General features: G+C 43.2%; 1 protein-coding gene across 1 annotated transcript in view; it reads right to left on the bottom strand.

Annotated features, from left to right (window-relative positions):
• CACHD1 (cache domain containing 1) overlaps positions 1-21,266 on the bottom strand; it is a 92,228-nt gene that overhangs the window by 35,604 nt on the left and 35,358 nt on the right. The window contains 3 exon segments of the mRNA XM_036387673.2: positions 1-127; positions 6,450-6,556; positions 17,832-17,980. Coding sequence (XP_036243566.1) covers positions 1-127; positions 6,450-6,556; positions 17,832-17,980 — 383 coding nt within the window.

Genomic DNA, 21,266 nt, shown 5'->3' with positions numbered 1-21,266 from the left:
CTGCTGCGGTGCTCGTAGCTGCCCTTGCACCGGAACTTGTGGGCTGGGAACACGGTGAAAATCCCTTCTTCTGAGCTGAAATATTGCCACTTGATTCCTGGGTTAGACTTCAGGTTGTCAGCAAGGACTGCAGGGTGGAAAGGGAGAGAGAAGCAGAGTTACAAAGGCAGCCCAGACTCGGAACCTCCCTGGTGGAGTCTGGAGAACAACCAGGGCCCCACAGGAAACACAAACTGCTCTGCTTAGGATGGGGAAAACACACTGCTGAAACTGCACTGATCTGCAAACAGCTCAAGAAACTCAACACTGGATTGGACAGATTTTGTTTAATATGTGATGACAGTTCCTGAATCTCTGAAGCACCCCCAGGTCCTGGAAGGCAAGGCCAGAGTGAGGAAGGAAGAGATTAAGGCAATTATATATAATATATATATATATATACACCCTACATCTCCATGTAATAATAAACACCTTGTCAACATCCTTTCCACAAAGGAAAAAGCCTTCATGTCAAAAAATCCTGTTCTTTTTGGTGGAATAACTCCAAAATATTCAACAGGTTTGGTGCTCACAGCTTCATCTGTTCCCAGTGCCCATGGAATCTTTCCTTTCGTTGAAGGAAAGGAAAGATCCCATGGGCCTTGGGAAGGGAACAGATCCCATGGGCACTGAGAAGGGAACAGATCCCATGGACATTAGGAAGAACAGATCCTATGGGCATTGGGATTTCTGCCTCATGGTGCAGTAGTGGGAATGTCCCACAGACCTCCTCTGCTCTCCCTCCAGCCTGGATTGATGTTCATCCATGGAATCATCAATTTTGCCACATCACTGATCCCAGGCAGCTCTAAGTCCTTTAAAACAAAAGGGAAATGCTAACCAGGAGAGAGGGAATGGGACATGATTAGCATGGGAGGCACCACAGCAGGAACAGGATTATTTCCCACTCAGGGCTGAACACCTTCTCTGCTTGCAGCAGACTGAAAACAAAATCTGGATTTTTCAAATCTTAGGTTTTTACCGAGCAAATAAAGTGAATCACACCAGCTTAAAATGCATGAAAAAAAGAAAACATTTCTTTGCCATTTCTCCTTTCACGTTCTTTGATTGCAGAACTCAAAGAACTGGCAGAGGGGGGCTCTGATTTCCAGTGCTTCACCTTTTGCTCAGCATTTCCCTCCAGCATTCCCTCAGGACTGGCACTGAAAACGGGCCAGTTTCATCTCCTTCATTATCAAATATGCCAATATTTGGGTTGGAAAGGACTGCAGGGCACATTCAAGCCTTAGCCAGACACTCTACACCCAAATACCCACAGTGAGGGCAGCCTGAGCTGCACATCCTCCACACTTTAGCACTTACTCAAGTTTCCCAGACTGGCTGTGGCTGGATGTTCTCTCCACATCCAGCCCAGTGTAATTGCCCTGCAAAAACCACTGTCCTGGGCTTTCCCCACTCCTCTTTGCCACAGTATTTGACACTTCCCACAGTGCCTACAAATCCCGCTGGGATGCTGGGCTGGGACTGCTGAGCTCTGTGCAAAAATGCAGCTTCTCATGAGAACAATTCCCTGCCTTGGTGGACCAAGGGCTACCAGAGATTCCTCATTCCCCTCCAAAATCTATTTTTTCTCTGAGCTGCTGCTTCCTCCTGCAGGCAGAAGGGCCATGAGACTATAAAACATTTAAATCCTTCTTTTTATGCCCAGGATTTCATCGTTCTGGGGGTGAAGTTGTTTTGTATAAAGAGGTTGAATTTCTAGTGCTGAAGTTTTTGTTTTGAGTTACAGAACTTGAAAAATGTAATTTCAAAGTTGACATGTGAACACTCAGTTAAAGCCTGGATGAAACAACTTGTGCAGTCTCATTTTACCAACAACATTACAATAAAGGAGTTAGTTTATAATTTAAAGGCTTTGGCTTTTTTTAATCCTTGCTATATTAAAGATAAACTTCTCATTCCTGCAAGGCCATGAGCTGTATTTATTTCCCCACGAGAGTATGTGGATTTAAAAGTATTCATTTTCCCCATAAAACAATTGGTTTTGAAACTCAAGCTCTGCTGTTCTTCCTTTTCACACAGTTGTGCTCATGTTTCCTCCAGCAAGTGTTAGTTCAATAACACCCTCCCCAGGGACCACCAATTTTATCCAAACTCTGCTTTTTTCCCCCCTTTTTTTTCATTTTCCTATGACCACAGCAGACAATCTCCCTGCAGATAAGCCATGGCTGAAAAATCCAGACTTTTTCTCTTTAAACACATTCTTATTTCCCATCTACTCAAGCTGCAAGAATGCCCTGCAGATATTTCCTCAATTCTTGCTCCTTGCCAGGACACACAGTAGATGATTTTTTTTTTTAACCCAAATCTCACCCCAAACTTTCCACGTCCTTGGTGCCTGTAGTTTATCCCCACCTCCTCCTCCCAGGAAAACCAGCCCCTGGACAGGCTATTCCATCCAAATAAAAAGCTGATTCCTTAATTTTGGACACAGATTGGGAATAAAAGTGGCCAGGCTGCCCATAAGGTGGCATTGCCAGGTCACTCCAAAACTCTGTCCCCTCCACTTCCCCTGCAGCAAGATCTGACCCCAAATCCTGCTGCAGACTGGAAAAGTTGGGAAGTATTAAGATGACAGCGTTTGAAATGATGGTTCTCTCTAATTATAAATATCTCACAAGGCAAAAAGGACTTTTAGGAAGAAAGCCCTGTGTGATAGAGTTTATAAAACTTCAAAGGGAATGCGATATGATAACACTTAGCACTTCTAGATACCACTTTACATCTTCAAAGCACAGCCAAATCATTAACTAATTAATCTTCAAAGAACTGCACAAACAGTCAGGGGGAAAAAAAGGAACTACTGAACATAATTGCTCGTTCTAAAAGGGTTTCTTACAGCCCTCCTCTTTAGCACTGCATTTGCTGAGCTGCCCACCTCGCATCTCATCCCACAAAAACCAGGGAAGTTTCATTTCCAGCTCTCCTCTGACAAGTCCTTCCATTAAGAACCCTCCTGGTGAAGGAACAGCACAAAGAAATGTGTTTGTTGCACAAGTGAAGACATCCTCTGGCTCCCCAGGCAGACCTGATCCGGGATTTTCCAAGTCAAACCCAGTTCCAGCTCCTGTGTTGTCACCAGCAATAAAAGCTCTGCAGCTCAGCCACAATTAACATTCTGCTGGTGGCACGAGCCAGGACAGAGCCCTGCTCAATCCTCAGGACTCTGAAGGAAAAAGAAATTAAAAACCCTTTTATTTCAGGGAATGGGACCAGATTCCTCCATTAAAAGGATTTGGAAGGAGGGTTATTAACTCTTCTGCTCAAATAACCCCCAGCCATTTTAACTCAGTCAAAAATCAGTGTGAAATACAGCAATTTAAGGAACATTCCACATTCTGGACTCGATGATCCCTTCCAACTCCAGATATTTTATGACTCCACGATTTGAAATGATCAACACCTCGAATAAAACAGACAAAATTTACTGGGCAATTTTGTGCCACCTCTGCATATTTCTGGGGAGGAGCACTCTGCCAAAGCTGCATGACTTGGAACAGACATTTCAGCACTTTGAAGGATGAGAAGGAGAAAGATTTACTGGTTCCCTGTTTATTCAAAAGGCAAAAAAAAAACCTCCAAAGGAATCTGATAACATATTGCACTGGCTCTGGGGAAGATTTAATAAATAAAGGACTATTCAGGGTGGTGAGGACAGATCTCTTCATCTAACTGCCCAAAGCCTGTGTCTCCATCTGGAGAATAAAGACTTTCTCCTTATCTCTTTTGTAGTAATGGCTAAAAGTAATCCAGATGCAAAACTCCAACCGAGATAAAACAAAATCTTTTCAAGACATGAAACAGCATTTAAAAAGCCACCTAATAGCAAGAGAAAACAGTGGTAAAAGTGATATTTTTTAAAGCTAAGGAGACACATCTATTTCTTTCTCCCTCCCCTAAGATTAATGTTTGTTTTAACAAAAAAAAAAAATTCCAATAATAATGGAAAAAACAGATTTGGAAGTTTCATGAGCTCCATCACCCCTCTTAACACCCTGCCCAGGGTGGAATTTGGGGTTGCTGTCCCTGAGGGCTCTCCCAGGCTCTGTTCCTGTGGCTTTGTGGTGCAAATTCCGTTCCCTTCCAACACCTCCAACTTCAGCACTCCAATCCCACTTTTTACTCTGGGCCAAGATTAACATTTCCAGAGCTGAGCTCGAGGTCGAGCGGAGCAGAGCTGAAATTTATGTTTAGCCAGGAGCTTTTTATAGGCAGGATTATTTAAACTGCAGGACTCCTGTGGGAAAAGGGAGGATACTCATGGGAATTGTGTCTTTTATGTGGAGAATGAAATGAAAAACTCATTCAGGAAGACAACGATGAGAACACCCAGATGTACCCACAGTTTTTAAAGCATAAAAATAAATGAGGCAGAGGTAGAGCCTAAACCCAAAGTGCAACAAATATTCCTCCTCAGCTCTGCATGAGGATACCTACAAGAGAAGAGAGAAAATTATGGGATATGGGGAATTTTTTTTAAACACAACACGGACCAGGGATATTCCTTGGCCTCACCTACATAAAACCTCTCTCTTCACTAGGTGGGCACCCAGTACCAACTTTTGTTCCTCAAATTAACCATTCCCATCCCATTTTCCTGCCTCAATCCTCTCTTCCCGTCCCATTTCTCTCTCACAGACATTTCCTCCTGATCAAAACCTCCCCCCAAGGCTGATTCCGTACAAGGAGTGCCAGAGGAGAGTCTGCTGTCAATAAATCCCTGCTCTTGCTCTCCCTCAATTCCCCCTCCTCTGCTGCTGCCCTTTCCTGCCAATGCCACGTTCTGAAGGTTCTCCTTTCATCAGGAATCTTTCAAGCCAGAGGCAAGGGAAGAGGAGGCACTTGAGCCTCACTGCAGGGCCAGGACAGCAGGAACCTTGAACACTCACTCACTTTATTTCTCTGAGAATTCAAACCAGAAATTTAAATTATGTTTACAAGAAACTGCAATTTATTTGCTTTTCATCACTCAAAAATAAGGAATATTTCTCGAATACTTTTTTAACCTCCAACTTCTGCAGTAGCAAAAGATTTTTATTTAATTAAATTAAAAACCATGAAGTGATTCATTGTATGCTTTGCTCTTACAACAGTGACTCTAAACTTGCCTTCAAAAATCATTTTGATTAATTAACAACTGCATGTGATTTAAACATTATTTTAATGAGTCGTTTAAGTTTAGTTTTTTTAATAAAGAGATGAGTAAAACAAAGCCCAGCAAATCACAGCGAGTGAACAAAGAGTGCCTGGCTTTAGGATGGAAAACACCACACAAATCATGGCTTGTCAGGAAATCAGCCTGGCCAGCACCTGCATCCAAGATGTGGGATACCATGAATGGGATGCAAAACAACCTCTGGGGACTGCTCATTTTTATATTCTATTAGAAATCCAGAGAGCAGAGCTATAAGAAGAGAAACAGTAAAGGAGTTTATAAAAATTTGGGGTTCTTTCCCCCTGTTTGTTGCAAGATGGTGAGGGTGGAATGGCAGGGTTGCCACTTCATCAGTCAAGTTAATGAAATAAATCAGCATTTTATTCCAAAAGACCCCTGAAAATGAAATTAAAATAAAATAAATCCCAAGTCTGCATTATTCCCCCAAAAGAATGAACAAACAACACCTCCCCAAAATGAAATCCACAAAGTCTATTAATGTTCCCTAATTTACAACACTGAGCACCATAAAAAGTTGAAAAGTCAGATGGAACTGGGGCAAAGTCTGACTAAACCCAGCTGAAATCCCTGTATTAATCCACACTGATTAGGATGCAAAAAAAAGAAGAAAAAACCTTGCTGCAGCAGAGGCCCAAAAGCTGAATTTTTCAGGGATAAGTCGTGTGTATTTTGGTTCTAAGCATATTTCTAAGTCCTTAAACGTGTTGAGAAAATGCCCTGACAAGACAAAGACAGGAAATATTTTAAGATGCCCTCATATTTGGTCGTTTTTGCATATCACTGCAAAGGCAGCCTCAAATGGGCTGAACTCAGCTAAGAAGATCAGAGAAACTTCCCTGTGTGGCCCCTGCAGCAGCTGACCCTGCTGATGCCAAAGCAGACAGGCCTAGGAAGGAGAAAACCTTGGGGAAAAAAAAAGAAAAAGGAAGAAATAAAAAGTGCAGAAACCACAACAAAATTATCCACGGTAGGCTGGAATAAAATCTTCATGACATTTTTATAAAGTACTTAGACTAAGGGCATTACTTCAGGTATCAGCTTTCAATCATGAAATCTCAAATTAAGAGCAGTGTGACACTTGCAAGGAGAAATAAAAGCTTGTTGCTATGGCAATCAATGCAAATTCTCTGTGCCAAGGAAATGCTGGAGTCTAAGGGGAAAAAAGCCCTACAACAGAAGGAAATAAACCCCAAAGTGGAACTGAGCTGCTCACCAGAATTTAAGTCGCGTCCAGGATTGAAGGCTCTGCTGTTGACAGTGGTCGAGAGGCGATCGCAGCTGATGGTTCTGGAAACGTTGGTGTTGAAATTCCCATCGAATCTGGAAGGACAACAGCAGGATCAGCAATCAAACATGATTTATTGAGCCTACATTTACAACAGAAACGCAGCTTTTTAATGTTTCAGTATAAATATTAATTGTAAGAGATTGGTGCTGAAATTCCCATCGAATCTGGAAGGACAACAGCAGGATCAGCAATCAAACATGATTTATTGAGCCTACATTTACAACAGAAACGCAGCTTTTTAATGTTTCAGTATAAATATTAATTGTAAGAGATTGGTGCTGAAATTCCCATCGAATCTGGAAGGACAACAGCAGGATCAGCAATCAAACATTATTCATTAAACCTACATTTACATTGAAAACACAACTTTTTAATGTTTCAATGTAAATAATTATTGATAGTAACACAGAGTTGAAATTCCCATCAAATCTGGAAAGACAACAGGACCAACAATCAAACCTACATTTACGATGGAAACCCAGCTTTTTAATGTTTCAGTGTAAATATTTATAGTGACACAGAGCTGAAATTCCCATTAAATATGGAAGGACAACAACAAGAGGATCAGCAATCAAACATTATTCATTAAACCTACATTTACGATGGAAACTCAGCTTTTTCATGTTTCAGTATAAATAACTACTAACAGTAAGAGATTATTGTTGAAATTCCAATCAAATCTGGAAAAACAAGAAAAGGATGCATGAAAAGATGATTATGGAATTGAGGAAGGGTTGGAAAGAGCCTTAAAACTCATCCCGTTGCACCCCAAGGCTGTCCCAGGTGCTCCCAGCCCCGTCCAGCCTGGCCTTGGGCACTGCCAGGGACCCAGGGGCAGCCCCAGCTGCTCTGGGCACCTGTGCCAGGGCCTGCCCACCCTCCCAGCCAGGAATTCTTTCCCAGTTTCCCACCTAACCCTGCCCTCCTCTGCCTCAAAGCCGCCCTGCACATCCCTGTCCCCAGTCCCTTTGATCTCCTGCCTTGTCCTCACTCTCCGCAGCCAGGAAGAGGGACGGACGGACAGACGGACACCAAGGCCTCCTGTGTGTCCTGGTGCTCTGCCCCAGGCTGGAGATCAGCCTGGGGTGCTCTGGCAGACCCAGAGCAGCCAGACCTGGAGCTCTGCACGGTCTCAGCCCCTCTGCTGGAGCTCTTTGCTGATGTTATTGGCAGCCTCCTCCCAGAGAACTTCCCAACCTCTCTCTGTCGAGGAAAAGACATTTCCCAGGAATGCAGCTCTTGGATGGAGGCTGTGGCTTTTCTTATCACCCTCAAAATGGAACCACTTCAAAAAACTCGCAGCTCTTTCCAAGAGAGCAAAACTGCTGCTGATTTTTTGTTGGCTGAGGAATCTCCAGCCTAAGATTGATTGATAACGGATGGGTTCCACAAAAATCGTGTTTATCTTGGGGCAGACTCAAAAAACTGCACATTAAACATCTCCATCCTAAAGAAATATTTCCGAGCAAGGCTGAGGAACAACCCCACAGTGAAAAATAATGACTTTTCAGGATGTAAACGGACTGTCCCAGAGCTCCCATCCAAATCTATTAGTGATGGCAACAGGATGCCTTGTTAGCAACCAACATTATTCATTTATTGCATTAAAATGCTTCAACATGCTCCAAAAATCATCCAAGGCCTCAGCTCTTCTCAGGAAGCCACTGTCAGTCACCCACCAGGAAGATGAATTTGTGGATGCCTAAATAATCTGCAGCAGAGCTGAAGAAGGAAAGCAAAAACAATTCCTGCAGCCCAATCCCATCCCTCCTTCTTACAGCAAAAAGGAAATCCAGTTAATGAGGGGAAAAAAAATATAAATAAAAGATGAAAAATTGTTTTCAATCCCATAAATTAAAGACCAGACCTGCCAGCCTTGAGCAAGGGCTGCTCCAGACTGAGCTGGGTGGGATACCTGCCTCACATCTCCTTTCAGCTGCTGTTTGTTTAAAATTGACTTTTTGTCCCTTGCAATGGAGCGGTTTTGGCACAAGGACCTGGAGGAGAGAGCAGCTCCCACCACAGCTGAACATCCCAGGAACTGGCAGCACTGTGGCAAATCTACATTGCAATATTTGTCACCATTTTAATGCCACTGGAGAATTTTCCACGTGCTTCTAAGTTTCATTCAGAATGCATTATTAATATATTTGAGCATCTTCCCCGTTGAAGCCACAATTAAAACGAAAGCCCCAGCACTGCTAAGTGGCCTTTCCAACTGATGTTTGTATTCCTAGCTGTAAATACTGGTTTTACCTTTCCTACCATGTCCATACCTCTCACACTTTCCACTCAAGTTTCAAACTGTACAGATCTTCCCATCGTTCACTTTGGGAGAAGTTAAAACACTACAAATATTTGTATTTCAGTATTTGAAGACAAGCATTGACCAGCATCTTTTCTCTGCACAGAGCAGACAATTTTTACCAAAGTCTCCTAAAACTTTTACCAGTGCCTCCCTTATTTTTTACCAGTGTTTCCCTAAATTCTTACCTGTGTCTCCCCTTTTTATCAGTATCTCCTTAATTTTTACCTCTCTTAACTGTCTCCTTTAATTTTTACCTGTGTCTCCCCTAATTTTTACCAGTTTTCCTAAATTCTTACCTGTGTCTCCCTAAATTTTTGTCAGTGTCTCCCTTAATTTTTACCAGGGTCTTCCTACATTCTTACATGTAGCTCCCTTAATTTTTACCCTAAGTCTTCACCAGCATCTCCCTTATTTTTACCAGTACCTCCCTAAATTCTTACCTGTGTCTCCCTAAATTCTTATCACTATCTCCCTTCATTTTTACCAGTATCTTCCTAAACTCTTATCACTATCTCCCTTCATTTTTACCAGTATCTCCCTAAATCCTTAACACTATCTCCTTTAATTTTTAGCAATATCTCCCTTAATTTTCCACAGTGTCTCCCTAAATTCTTACCTGTGTCTCCATTAATTTTAACCTGAGTTTCCTTTAATTTTCACCTGTGTCTCCCTAAATTCTTACCACTATCTCCCTTCATTTTCACCAGTGTTTCCCTTCATTTTCACCAGTGTTTCCCTTGATATTCACCACTGTTTCCCACAATATTTACCAATGTCCCCCTTGAAATTCACCAGTGTCTCCCTTGATTTTCACCAGTGTTTCCCTTGATTTTCACCAGTGTTTCCCTTGATTTTCACCGGTGTCTCCCTTGATTTTCACTGATGTCCCCCTTGATTTTCACCGGTGCCTCCCTTGATTTTCACCGGTGTCTCCCTTGATTTTCACCGGTGCCTCCCTTGATTTTCACCGGTGTCTCCCTTGATTTTCACCAGTGTCTCCCACTTTTCCCAGAAGCACTACAAGGCCAATAAAAGCCTCTTGAGATTTCACCCAAAATATTCCAGATGACAACACTCAGCAAAACCCTCCAAAACCCTCATCCAAAACCCCCACACCAAAATGACCAAGCTGTAATTTTGAGCGGTTTTTTACCAGATTTAAAGCCAATAAAAGCCATTGGCTGAGATTCACTTCCAAGGCAGCCTCCTGCAGCCCATCCCCCTTTCTCCCTGTCCTGCTCCTGGATTCCCTCTAATGAAGAAGGGATGGAAGCTGCATCCCGAGGGAGCAAACAGAGCCGCCACTCCCACTTTGATCCGGTCCCCACGGAGCTCCGCGCTCCCTGCCTGCCTCCCCAGATCCTGCCCTGATTGACGCTGCCTCTGATGTGCAAACTGCTTTGAACTTCACACATGAAATTCCCATCGGGCCGCGCTCATTCCTATTCTCCTTCAACAGGATTTACGAGCGGGAGCCGGGCGAGCGGAGGAGATAAAATGAATCTGCAGGAGCTTTGAATCTGACATCAAAACGGAGCTCGAGTGAGCTCCAATTGGATTTTGCTCAGCCTGAATTTACAGTGTAAATCAACTTCTTTTGTGTGTTTGGAGTTTGGGGAAAAACGAGGGAGATGTGGATAAAAATGGCACTTGAGCAGCTGCTCAGGGCTTCGTATTGTTTTAGTACTCGTTTCTTGCTTTTCTCTCCGTTCATACAAATTCAAGCTGACATTAATATGCAAATGAAATTACATAAGTTCACTCAAAATTCAGGGTTTCCTTTGAAATTCCCAACTAGGCCTTGTTTGCTTGGTTGCAAGGCAAGATTTCAACTCATATTTTACATAAATACTTAAATATAGGGTTCCCACTGCATCTAAACAGAATGCTGGAAAACAATGTTTTTATGAATAAATTCAACACAAAAAAAAAAAAGAAAAAAAGAAAAAAGAAAAAGAAAAAAGAAAAAAGAAAAAAGAAAAAAGAAAAAAGAAAAAAGAAAAAAGAAAAAAGCTACTGATGGTTCAGTTACACAATTTCTTCTGGCAAGGCACCAAAGCTGTTCCCATTATTTCAAGTATTCTTGAAAAATCCAAGTATAGCCGCTCTCAGCTGTAAAGGGAACGTACTATTGGAAGGAGGATTCAACTCAGGAACACAAACTATTCCCAACCTCACTTTTTCACGAGGAATTTCTATTCCAAAGCCCTTTTTTTCATGAGGAATTTGGCCACATTAGAAGTAAAAGTAAGAGCCCAGCAGAGGAATTTCCTAAATACCTGCTGCACTTTATGGACAAATGCCAGGACTGTGCAGAGTCCCTACATCTCCTAGAACCCCCTGGGCTGTACTTCAGCCTGAAACTCTGTCAGAACAGCAAATACATCTTAAATTTCATTTACGGTGGCCCCCCCAGTCCTCCTCTGGAAGTGCAGCTCTTCAGGGACTGCAGCAACCCAAGGAACTGAACGGGATTCCCGTTATCTCCCACTTAACTGCTCCAGAGAGCAAAGATAAACACAGAAAGAGCTGTGATAAAATTGAACTGCAATAGCAAATATTTAACCATCTGTTAAAAAAAAAAAAAAAAGGCAAAAAAAACCAGACCCCTTCTGAAGGCAGTATCACAGCCAGGGAGTAAATGATTTTCAAATAGAGGTTTGTAAACTCCCTTATTCAAACAGCTCCATTCATGTTTGCAATGCACCGCTGCCAAGTAGGGTGTTTTACCAACAAATATTTCTCCATTCCAGCTCCTTCCACAAATTTGGATAAATGCATTCCCCAAGCTCTTATCAGCACAGTTAAATAAAGAGCAAAAGCAGATCTGCAGCTGCCTTGCAAGGCAGCCAGAGAGGGAGCATTAATGCACAGCAGAGGATCCTGGAGAGCTGGGGCAGCTTCCCATGAACAGCCAGCCCTGAAAGCCAGCTGTGGCCCCCAGGGCAGCAGGGGATGGTTCCAGCAGCACGCAGGAGCCATGGCCAACAAGGAGGGCAATGAGGGACACTGGGGCAGCTTCCTGGAGCTGCCACTGCTCACATCCCATGGAAAATGCAGCTCCCTTCTCTCCCAGAGCCAAGGGCACGACAAGCTGGGGCACATCAGAGTGATGGGTCTTAAAACTGGATCAAGATTAGTTCAGGGAAGACTTTTTGTGTCCCTTTAAAAGCATGACCTGGTTTTTGTTGGAAAAGCTGCAGGAAGAGCTGCATTTCCTCACAAATGCACCTGAATATAATCTTTTTTATTTTCTGGAAGGTGATGCTACTGCAGCCACTGCTGTGTTAGAAACCACTGGCAGGTGCTCTATGGGCCCTAACACAACCAACTTCCCTGGCAAACTGCAACTGTAGAAAGCCACTTCTGGAAGCCTCCCACAAGAAAGCATCAATCACAACTTCTCCAGAAAATGACATTTTGTGTAATGGGTAGAAGACAAATACTCAAACATTACCCACATATCCAACTTATTCTTGGAGTGGAAAGAGTTTGATTTCCTTTCATCTGCAAATATTCAATATAAACCACCTCTTTATCTGCCTGTTGCCATCCAGGCCAGCAACATCTCTACAAATGAAATTATTCCATCATCACTCCCAAGCCAGACCATGCAGACCTGCAGAGGTAGAACCCCCTAAAGCTTCCAGACCTGCTTCCCAAAACTCAATTCTTAAATCCCTATTTAGACACACCCCAGAAGTTCCCACTGCAGGTACTCTGGACTTTTGATAAATAAATTCTGTTTATCCTTTCCCTCCCTTCCTGCTGCTCCATCAGTGCATTCCAGACCCAAGATTCCCTCAATACCTGCTGAGGCCTTTCAGGAACGAAAACCAGGAGACTCCGACTTGTACACAAAGGCTTTTATCCTCTTCAGGAGAAAGACACTTTAATTAAAACATTGTCCGGTAAATCACCCCCCAGTTCCATTGTGATAGGGAATGTCTGGAGACAGCATTAAATCCACTCCTCATGGCTTGTGGAGCAGCCTGTGCTGGTGAGGGACACAAAGGCTCGTTTTTCCAGCAGGGATTTCCTCCAGGATTAGGAGATGCACCTCACTTGACATCCATTTTCCTTATCTGCCATCAGTTCACTGAGAGCCTGGAACACTTTATCCAGATTAACTCTGTCTGCTTGAGCAGCCTCTTCTCCCCCAGAGCCTGGGAAATGGTCCTGGTGCCCAGGTCTGACCCCAGGGACGCAAACACAGCCTGGCTGCTCGGGCAGGCACCAATTTCCACAGCAACCACGTGGGGAGAGCTTGGGAACCTCTGCTCCCTGCCTGCCCCTGAGCCATTCCCAGAGCCTGGTTAGGCAGAGCTGAAAATGCCAACGGAGACAATCTGCCTTGGGAGAAAGGATCAGCAAAAACCAAAGGGGAATGTGGGGGTTTTGAATGAATTAGAGATGGCACCTCTGAGCTCCTTCAGGTGATGGGATTTATCTTTCTTATCTTCTGCACAGGCAGGAAGGGTGAGCTGGGGCTCACATCTTCACTGCACGGCTCAGAGGGTCACAAGGCCTCCAGTCACAATCCTTTTAAGGGTTTATTAACCAATAGAACACTGCCAACAAGGATATTTATTTATGCTTTTGACCCAATCCTTACATATTTGGTTTGATGGACTCATGCTACAGTGTAAGCTCTTTTAGCACCCACAGTGCTACATTCTAAACTCTTTGTTTCCTTTGTAACTACTCTGATTTTTTCTGTACCTTAAACTCTAAAACTCTAAACTTTTTTTTTTTTTTTATTTAGCTTAACATGTCTCTGCTTTAAACTAGAAATCCACATTCTCGCTTCTGGCACCTCAGTTTGGGAGCCTTTCCCAAGGTCTCAGATCAAACCCTGGGTTTAATTCCAAGCTTTGCTTTACAGGCCCAAAGCTCTGAGAGTTCCCTGCATTTTGGATTCCGACAGGGGAACCAAGTCCTGCCCTGCTCACCCCTCCTTGGCAGTGCCTGCACACAGATTTAGGTGTGGGATTATTTCCCTGTGCCCAAGCACATTTAGAGGCTTTGGTAGAGCAGCTGAGTGTAATTTTATCAGGAAATGTTTGTTGAATTAAGGCCTTGCCAAAACCACTCGATAGCCACCAACTGTGCTGCCTCATCCAGTTGGGTTTGCAAATTCCAATTTATTTCTTTTCACCACTTTCCAGACCAAGGCAGTTCCATTGCACAACCCTGCCTTGGAGGAGGCACAAACACACAACTGCTGGTCTCACACCAGTGAAACCAGAATATTTGGGGTACAAACAGCAACCAAAAGCACAGTCAGGCTGGGAATTTCAATCCAGACTGGAATGGCACGGAAACTCACTTATTTGGGCTCTTCACTGCAAGAGCCAACACCATGTAATGGCAATAAAATAAATATTGCTTTCCCTGTCATACCTCACTACTCATTAAACAACCAATTTAAATGCCAGGTTTGTTTTCTAACCCAGATTGTGCTTTGTTAGGTCCTGTTTTCTATCATTTATTTATAGCCACCAGGTGTGGAAATCTCACAGTTTATTCCAAGCAACATGAAAAACCAATGCTTGGATTTTCAGAAGAAACACAAGCAAACTGATGGATCATTTTCTTAATGGTAAGAACAAACTGAAGCCAGCGATCTATTAAAAAAAATAAATTTAAAAATCCTTTCCCTACAGAGTAGTTCATCCTTCCCAAGTGAATTTTCCCCAGACCAATCCAAACTTGCAGCATTCCCATTGTCAATAAGTTGGACAATAAGAGGCTGAACACCATGTGACAAACAGCCTTAAACACTCCGGGGGAAATCTTCAAACCCACCTAAAAATACCCCAAAAATACCATGTAGATAATGCACTTCTGCCACTGCTCTTGCCCCAAATGTTTGCTCAATGAAGAGGCCACATGAGGAAACAGCCAGAAGAAGACACACAGAGTTCAGGAGCTGTAACACAAACATTTCACAACCCTCCAGAACGAAAACCACAGCCCTGAGGACTCAGACAAGGCCAAGGCACAATCTGAGGCAAAGGATCTCATGGGAAAAAAAAAAAATCACAGACGAATCTGGGGTCTTTTTCCATGTGACCTCTTCTGCAGCAGCAGTTAATAAATACTTTAACCAAAAAAATTTAATTGTTGTTGCTTTAACACCAACATTAAACATTTCAAACACCAAGCATAAGCTGTTATCAGCAGTAACACATCCAATTTAACTTCCTGCAAGTGCAGACCCAGCTAGTCCCCAAATTAAACATGCAAGAATTCAAAATATGATCACAATATCTAGGGGAATCAGCTTCTTCCCTGATATTTAACCAAAATGGGGAATCTCCCAGAACGGTGATGCCACAGGGAAGGAAAATGAAAGGAAGAGCAGCAGATGGGAGAGGCAGAAAGGGGAGAAAAACTGAAATGATGGCAGAAGCATTTAGACAAAATCAGGCAATGAGCAAAGCATTGTTCATTGGAGCTAAAACTTGGAAGTTTCAAACAGAAAATACATTTTTACATTCTATTTTTTTGTCTTGCAGATGATTTCCTATAGACAGCACTGGGCCCAGTGGTCAGATAAGCCTCAACCAGGCCTTGCCAAGGTCCAGAACATCCTGCAGCTGATAAACTCTTCTGGGGATTATTTAATTATTATCCAAGCAACTAAATGAGGAGAATCCCATTGTAGAGCATGAATGAGGAGCTGTGCAAACAATAAATTCACCCCTCTGCTTTGCCAGCTGTTTGTGTTTTAAACCTCTTATGGGCAGGATTCTTATGCAAGTTCACCACAGGTAAAGAAATTTCTGGAGGACTTCCAAGCTATGTAATTTTGGAGGACAAAGTGAAAAGGAATTCACTAAAGTTCCAGACTAAAAGCAGACTTCTCTTTTTAATGAAAAATGAGGCCACACTGACAAGGGGGTGATAAATCCCATTTCTCCTTCCCTTCAGCCCTTGCTTGGAAGGTGTTCCTGCTGCCTGGTGATTCCTGCATGGATTTTGTGATCAGAGGGCAGAAAGGTTTTCACCCTCAAAGAATTCCTGACCCTTTTGTCCACACTGCCAACGGCCTGGCTGTGGCAGCATTTTCCACAGGCGCCTTGTCCAGCAGGAACTGCACAGAGACTCCAAACCTGTGCCCTTGGAGTCACCTGATGACCCAAATTGCCTTCCTCCCTCTCAAATGTGCTTAAATCAGACTGAGATATAAACCATGAAAATCAGTCTGTAATCAAGGTTTGCATAAATGGAAAGTTACCCTTGTTATTTTCAAGCCCACATGGAGGTAAATGTTTAAAATGTTCAGGATTTCAAGAAAATTACTCCTCTTTAATTGGAAAAATCAGGGCTTCTATCACACATTTCTACAGCTAGAAAACCCAAAGAAATTTCTGCAAATATGCAGCACAACAGAAATTATTAAAGACAACCAAGTGCCTGGATTTAGCCTACTCAAAACTCCTGTACTTGAAACCAAACCAAACTGAACACGAACAAATGCAGTTTCCAAGCCATGGACTCGATTTCATGAAAGCTCTGCTACCAAACAGCAGCATGTCAGCCTGATTAAAGCGGAGCACAGTGCTGTTAGCATGTGATGGACTGACCAACTCGTGATTTTGGCTACTTCAAAGGACAGGAAAAGCTCCCATGACCAGCTTGAGGAGAGTTATTCAGGGCAAGCAGTGCAAGAACAGCGTCTTGGATCTAGACAGACTCTTTTTGTACAGAACACCATGAACGAACTTTCTTCCTTTTGTTGCTTCCAGCTGATTCCCAGCTCTTGTTTAAAGCCCACCATCAAACACTGGTGTGGCAGAAATGTAGAAGAAGATGAGGACAAGATGAGAGGCACCTTTGGAGTTTTGCCTTCTCTGTTGTTACCCAAAGTAGCAGAAAACTCAGGAGTAAGAGCCTGAATGAGGGATGTGGGACTCCAGGGGCTCTCCAAAATGCAGTTTATTGTACCCAAAATGCAGTTTATTGTATCCAAAATGCAGTTTATTGTATCCAAGGTGTCACAGCAGGCCAGGGTGGTGGGTGACAGAGCTGTGCCCACAGCTGTCAGCTCCAGACCCTTTGGTTTTGGTTACAATGGATTATAGACTTTTCTTTTGGTTACAATGCATTCTATACTTTTCTTTTGGTTACATTGCATTCTATACTTTTCTTTTGGTTACAATGCATTATAGACTTTTCTTTTGGCTACAATGCCTTATAGACTTTTCTTTTGGTTACAATGCATTCTATACTTTTCTTTTGGTTACAATGCATTCTATACTTTTCTTTTGGTTACAATGCCTTATGGACTTTTCTTTTGGTTACATTGCATTCTATACTTTTCTTTTGGTTACAGTGCATTCTATACTTTTCTTTTGGTTACAGTGCATTCTATACTTTTCTTTTGGTTACATTGCATTCTATACTTTTCTTTTGGTTACAATGCATTCCATACTTTTCTTTGCTGAGCATCTTCCTACAGTAGAACCAATCTATACTTTAACTATTACCTACAGCCTATCATAACTCCTGTAATTCCCATATTCATGTCACTGTTCTCCAATCACTAACAGTCAGTACATCACAGTTTAAGCTGGGAGTTGTTTTTCAGTTTTCTTGCAGTGGAAAATTCTGAGACCTTTTTTCTACTTGCAACATCAGCACAGGCTTGTTTTTACTGAGCAGAACGATAGCACAGGCAAACATCTTCTTGTTTGGGGTGGGTTTATCCTTTGCTCTAAGCCATACAAACCCCTTCTCACTAACACCCCCTTTGCCTCCTTGGTTAGCCAGTGAGGCTGGCTCAGCAATTCTTTTCTCCTATATCAAAACTTGCTTCCATCTCTATTCCTTCTTCACATTCTACATTCAAAAACCTTTCTGCCAAGCACACATTATCTGTGAGACTTTCTTGTCAAACTTTCATTCTTCCCGGCACTCGGGCTACTTTGCAAAGAAACTTTCATTTTCCAGATTAAAAGACAGCACGTGGAATTCCAGACTTTCATACTCACTCCATCATGGAAGGGGGGATGGTGCAGCAGTCCTGGATGGCAGTCAGGGGTGAGGTGAGGTGGGCAGTGTATGAGGCTTCCACCACCTGCTTGTTCCGATTCACAACGTCCAGGTAGCGGTTGAACTTCTCGCGGATTTTTTTTGCCAACTGGAAAAAAAAAATATATAAGGAAGTTTAAAATCAACCCAGTTTCTCTGTAGTACCCCATTCCTTAACAAGCAATTAGAACCTGTGTTAAAGACAATTGTTTTCTGATTTGCTCATTGTGTTTTTATTTTTGTGGCTTAAGCAAGAAGTCGAGTAATTAATATTGGCTGCAGCAAGGAGACCATATAAGAAAATAAAATACATTTACCATCCAGCAGTGGGTGCCTCAGCAGAGTCCTGCATGTGTGAAAAGTGTGATTTCCATTACACAAACCTCCCTTTCACTAAGAACTGACAGCTGGATGTGACACTGAGGTGCTTGCTCCAAGGCCTGACAGGGATGTGATGGAGAATAAACCAAGCCACAAGTGAATTTATTGAAGTTCTGTACATGGACACTTCAGGAAAGCCCAAATAATGGTACTAGAGATGCCTTCGCTGTACAGAACTCCTCCTGCTCCAGGAGCAAAGAGCCAACAGCAAATCTCCCACTGATGGGAGCAACCTCAGGATCCAAGGAACCCAAATAACCCCAAACATTGCCATGAGCTCCTCAGCAGCCTCTCCATCAGCTGGATCTGTGCAGAAGTGTTCCACCACCTCTTTCATGGAGATTTGGGCCAAATAAGCGCCCCAGCTTTTGCTTTTCAGCTGCAATCCCTGCTGCTTTCCTGGGAGGCTGAGCAACGCCTGGGTGGTTTCCTCATCGATCCAGAGCTCACTGTGCCTACTCACAATCCACAGCTTCAACCACAAACTGAAACGTCTCCAACTGATGTTATACCACAGCAGCACGAAAATAATGACAAAAGTCTTGCACCAGTGAAATTCCTCCCGAAGCCTTCTGTTGTCAGAGGGACTCCTTATAAATCAGGACAAGGTTTAGAGGTGACGCTGTGATTTGTAAGAGCCAATTTTGCTCCTTTCAGAAACTGAAAACTAACAGGTTGCGGCCCCTCCTATGCAATTCTCAGACCATTAAAAAATAGAGTGATTCACTTTGGAAATAGCAAATTGGGTACTTCAGCCCTTCTTCTTAAATCCTTTTGAAAAAATTAAAATAAAAGTAAAATTAATGATTTTTTTGCTGGCAAAGACTTCCAATCTGGTGTGATCTGAGGGCTGGTGGTGCCTGTGGCATCTCTGCCCTCTCCATGCCAGGCAGGTTCCAGGCACTGGGAAGGGCTGAGCCAGCTGGGACACATCCCAGGCTGCTGGAGTGACTGTGCTGTCACAGAGGAGCTCGTTTGTGTCCCTTCATTAGGCACTTCCCAAAGAGCCTGACTAACGACTGCCAGGGAAAAGGGGAAAGGAAAATCTGTGGCTGCTCCTGGAGCAAACGTGACAGTGAACACAGTTAGCAGGAGGCATCAGGTTTCACAGGGAACATTTACTGAGATTTTCACTCCTGGTCTTTCATCAAAGGCAGGAATTGATGAAACGGATCAGGATTTTTTTTTTTCTTTTTGCTCTGCATATTCTGCATCCCTTTCACACCAACCAATTACATATTTAATAATCAGCCAATCCCAAATGGAAGAACCACCTCTTAAGCAACAGACAGAGGTGTTGGATAATCAGAAATACTGTTTTGCATTTCTGCAAACTTCTCCAGAGCTAAATCACCTCCTCAATCCACAGCACTCCTCTCTCCTGCACACCCCAAGCCCTGCAGGAATGATTGAACAGTGCTGCTGCTGCTCTTGTGTGCTGGCAAACAGCCCTGGATTCTCCAGATCCCTGCACTAACAAATGTCTCTCCCAACTCTCACCAACAGGCCCTTTTGTCATGATTTACTTGGTTCTGGGAGGCAGGAGGCCTCCCTGATAACAGCCCTGCTCTGCCTGCCCGCTCCAGGGAACGCTGGAGACCGTGACAGGTCCCAAGGAGCACAGGTTTAATAGGACCCTGCTCAAATGACTTGCAGAATTACACCTAATTAGTTCTGTGCAATGATTTATTGCCAAGGCACCAGAGGACTGCTAATGGGCTCCTCCATGTTAGACATCCAGCACTGTTAAATTGTTCCCAGTTGTTAGGATAAAAAGCTGTTGGGGAGATCTTTCTCTGGTTTCCAGTAAACTTTCTTTGTGTCTGGCTGTACCCCTCAAATGTGCTCTTCAGAAGTGGATTCTCCTGGAATTGTTTAAAACCCACCATTAAACACAGGTGTGGGAGAAATGTAGAAGATGAGGACAAGGTAAGAGGCACCTTTGGAGTTTTGCCTTCTCTGTTTTTATCCCAAGTAGCAGAAAACTCAGGCTATTTTGCAAAGAAATTCTCATTTTCTTTACAGATTAAATGACAGCATGAGGAATTCCAGGATTTCATACTCACTCCATCATGGATGGGGGCATGGTGCAGCAGTCATACAGCACAAATTGGTTTTGTTCTCACACAAATACAAGCCAAGTTTCCTAAATCAAAGCATTTAGATTTGGTGTGTACAAAGTTCTCCTCTCAGGGTGGGCAAATGAAATGCCAAGGCAAACCAGGTACTCGAATCTGAGATTTCCCTCTTGGTTTCCCTACCTGAAATCAGGAAGAGGGGAGAGAGCTGAAGTTTGCTGAGCATCATTAGCAGTCGTAAAACCATCACAGGGCCCCAGAACAAAAGGCCTCTGGTTTGGAATCAGAGCTGCTCTCTGATAAATGAATGCTGTTCAAGCTGAGGGTTCGGTGTTGATGAGTTTTCACCTTCTAGGTTGAACGATAAAAGCGCCCCCCAGCCTTTGAATTTCACCCTGCTGTGCCGAGTCTAAAGATCTGACAAATCTGTTTTTCAGAAGATCCTGTACTTCAGAAGCTGACAAAAAGCAAATGCTTTGTTCCCAAACTGCGTCTCCCGTGAACAAAGCTCTGAATGGCTCAAAGTCACTCCGTTATTTCTCTGGAAGGGGATCCAGCGCCTCGGTCGGGGCGGGAGTCAAGTGCGTGTCAGCAGCGAGGGATCTGAAACCTCCCAGAGCTCCAGACACCATTCCCTGACCACATCTGACTTTGTCTAATCTAAAGAACTCTAAAAATATTGCCCTCTGATACCAAGACAATGCTCCCAACGATCCAGGCCACTTCAAAACCAGCAAACTCAAAGTCACCGAGGGCAAGACCATCCAAAAATAATTTTCCGTTGAAAATTTCTTCAAATGATTAAACTGTGATAAGAAACTGAGGGTAAAACACCAATGAAACGCTAGAAACAAATGGTTCTAATTAATCAAATTGAGAAGTATCACCCAGATGAAGCCTAACAAAACAAACCTTTCTTCCATAGCTGGGCTTCAC

This window comes from Molothrus ater, chromosome 9 (genome assembly GCF_012460135.2).
Source record: "Molothrus ater isolate BHLD 08-10-18 breed brown headed cowbird chromosome 9, BPBGC_Mater_1.1, whole genome shotgun sequence".
In the NCBI taxonomy this organism is placed as follows: domain Eukaryota; kingdom Metazoa; phylum Chordata; class Aves; order Passeriformes; family Icteridae; genus Molothrus; species Molothrus ater.
The sequence above is the reverse complement of the archived record's forward strand: the minus strand, read 5'-3'. Positions and strand labels throughout refer to the sequence as shown.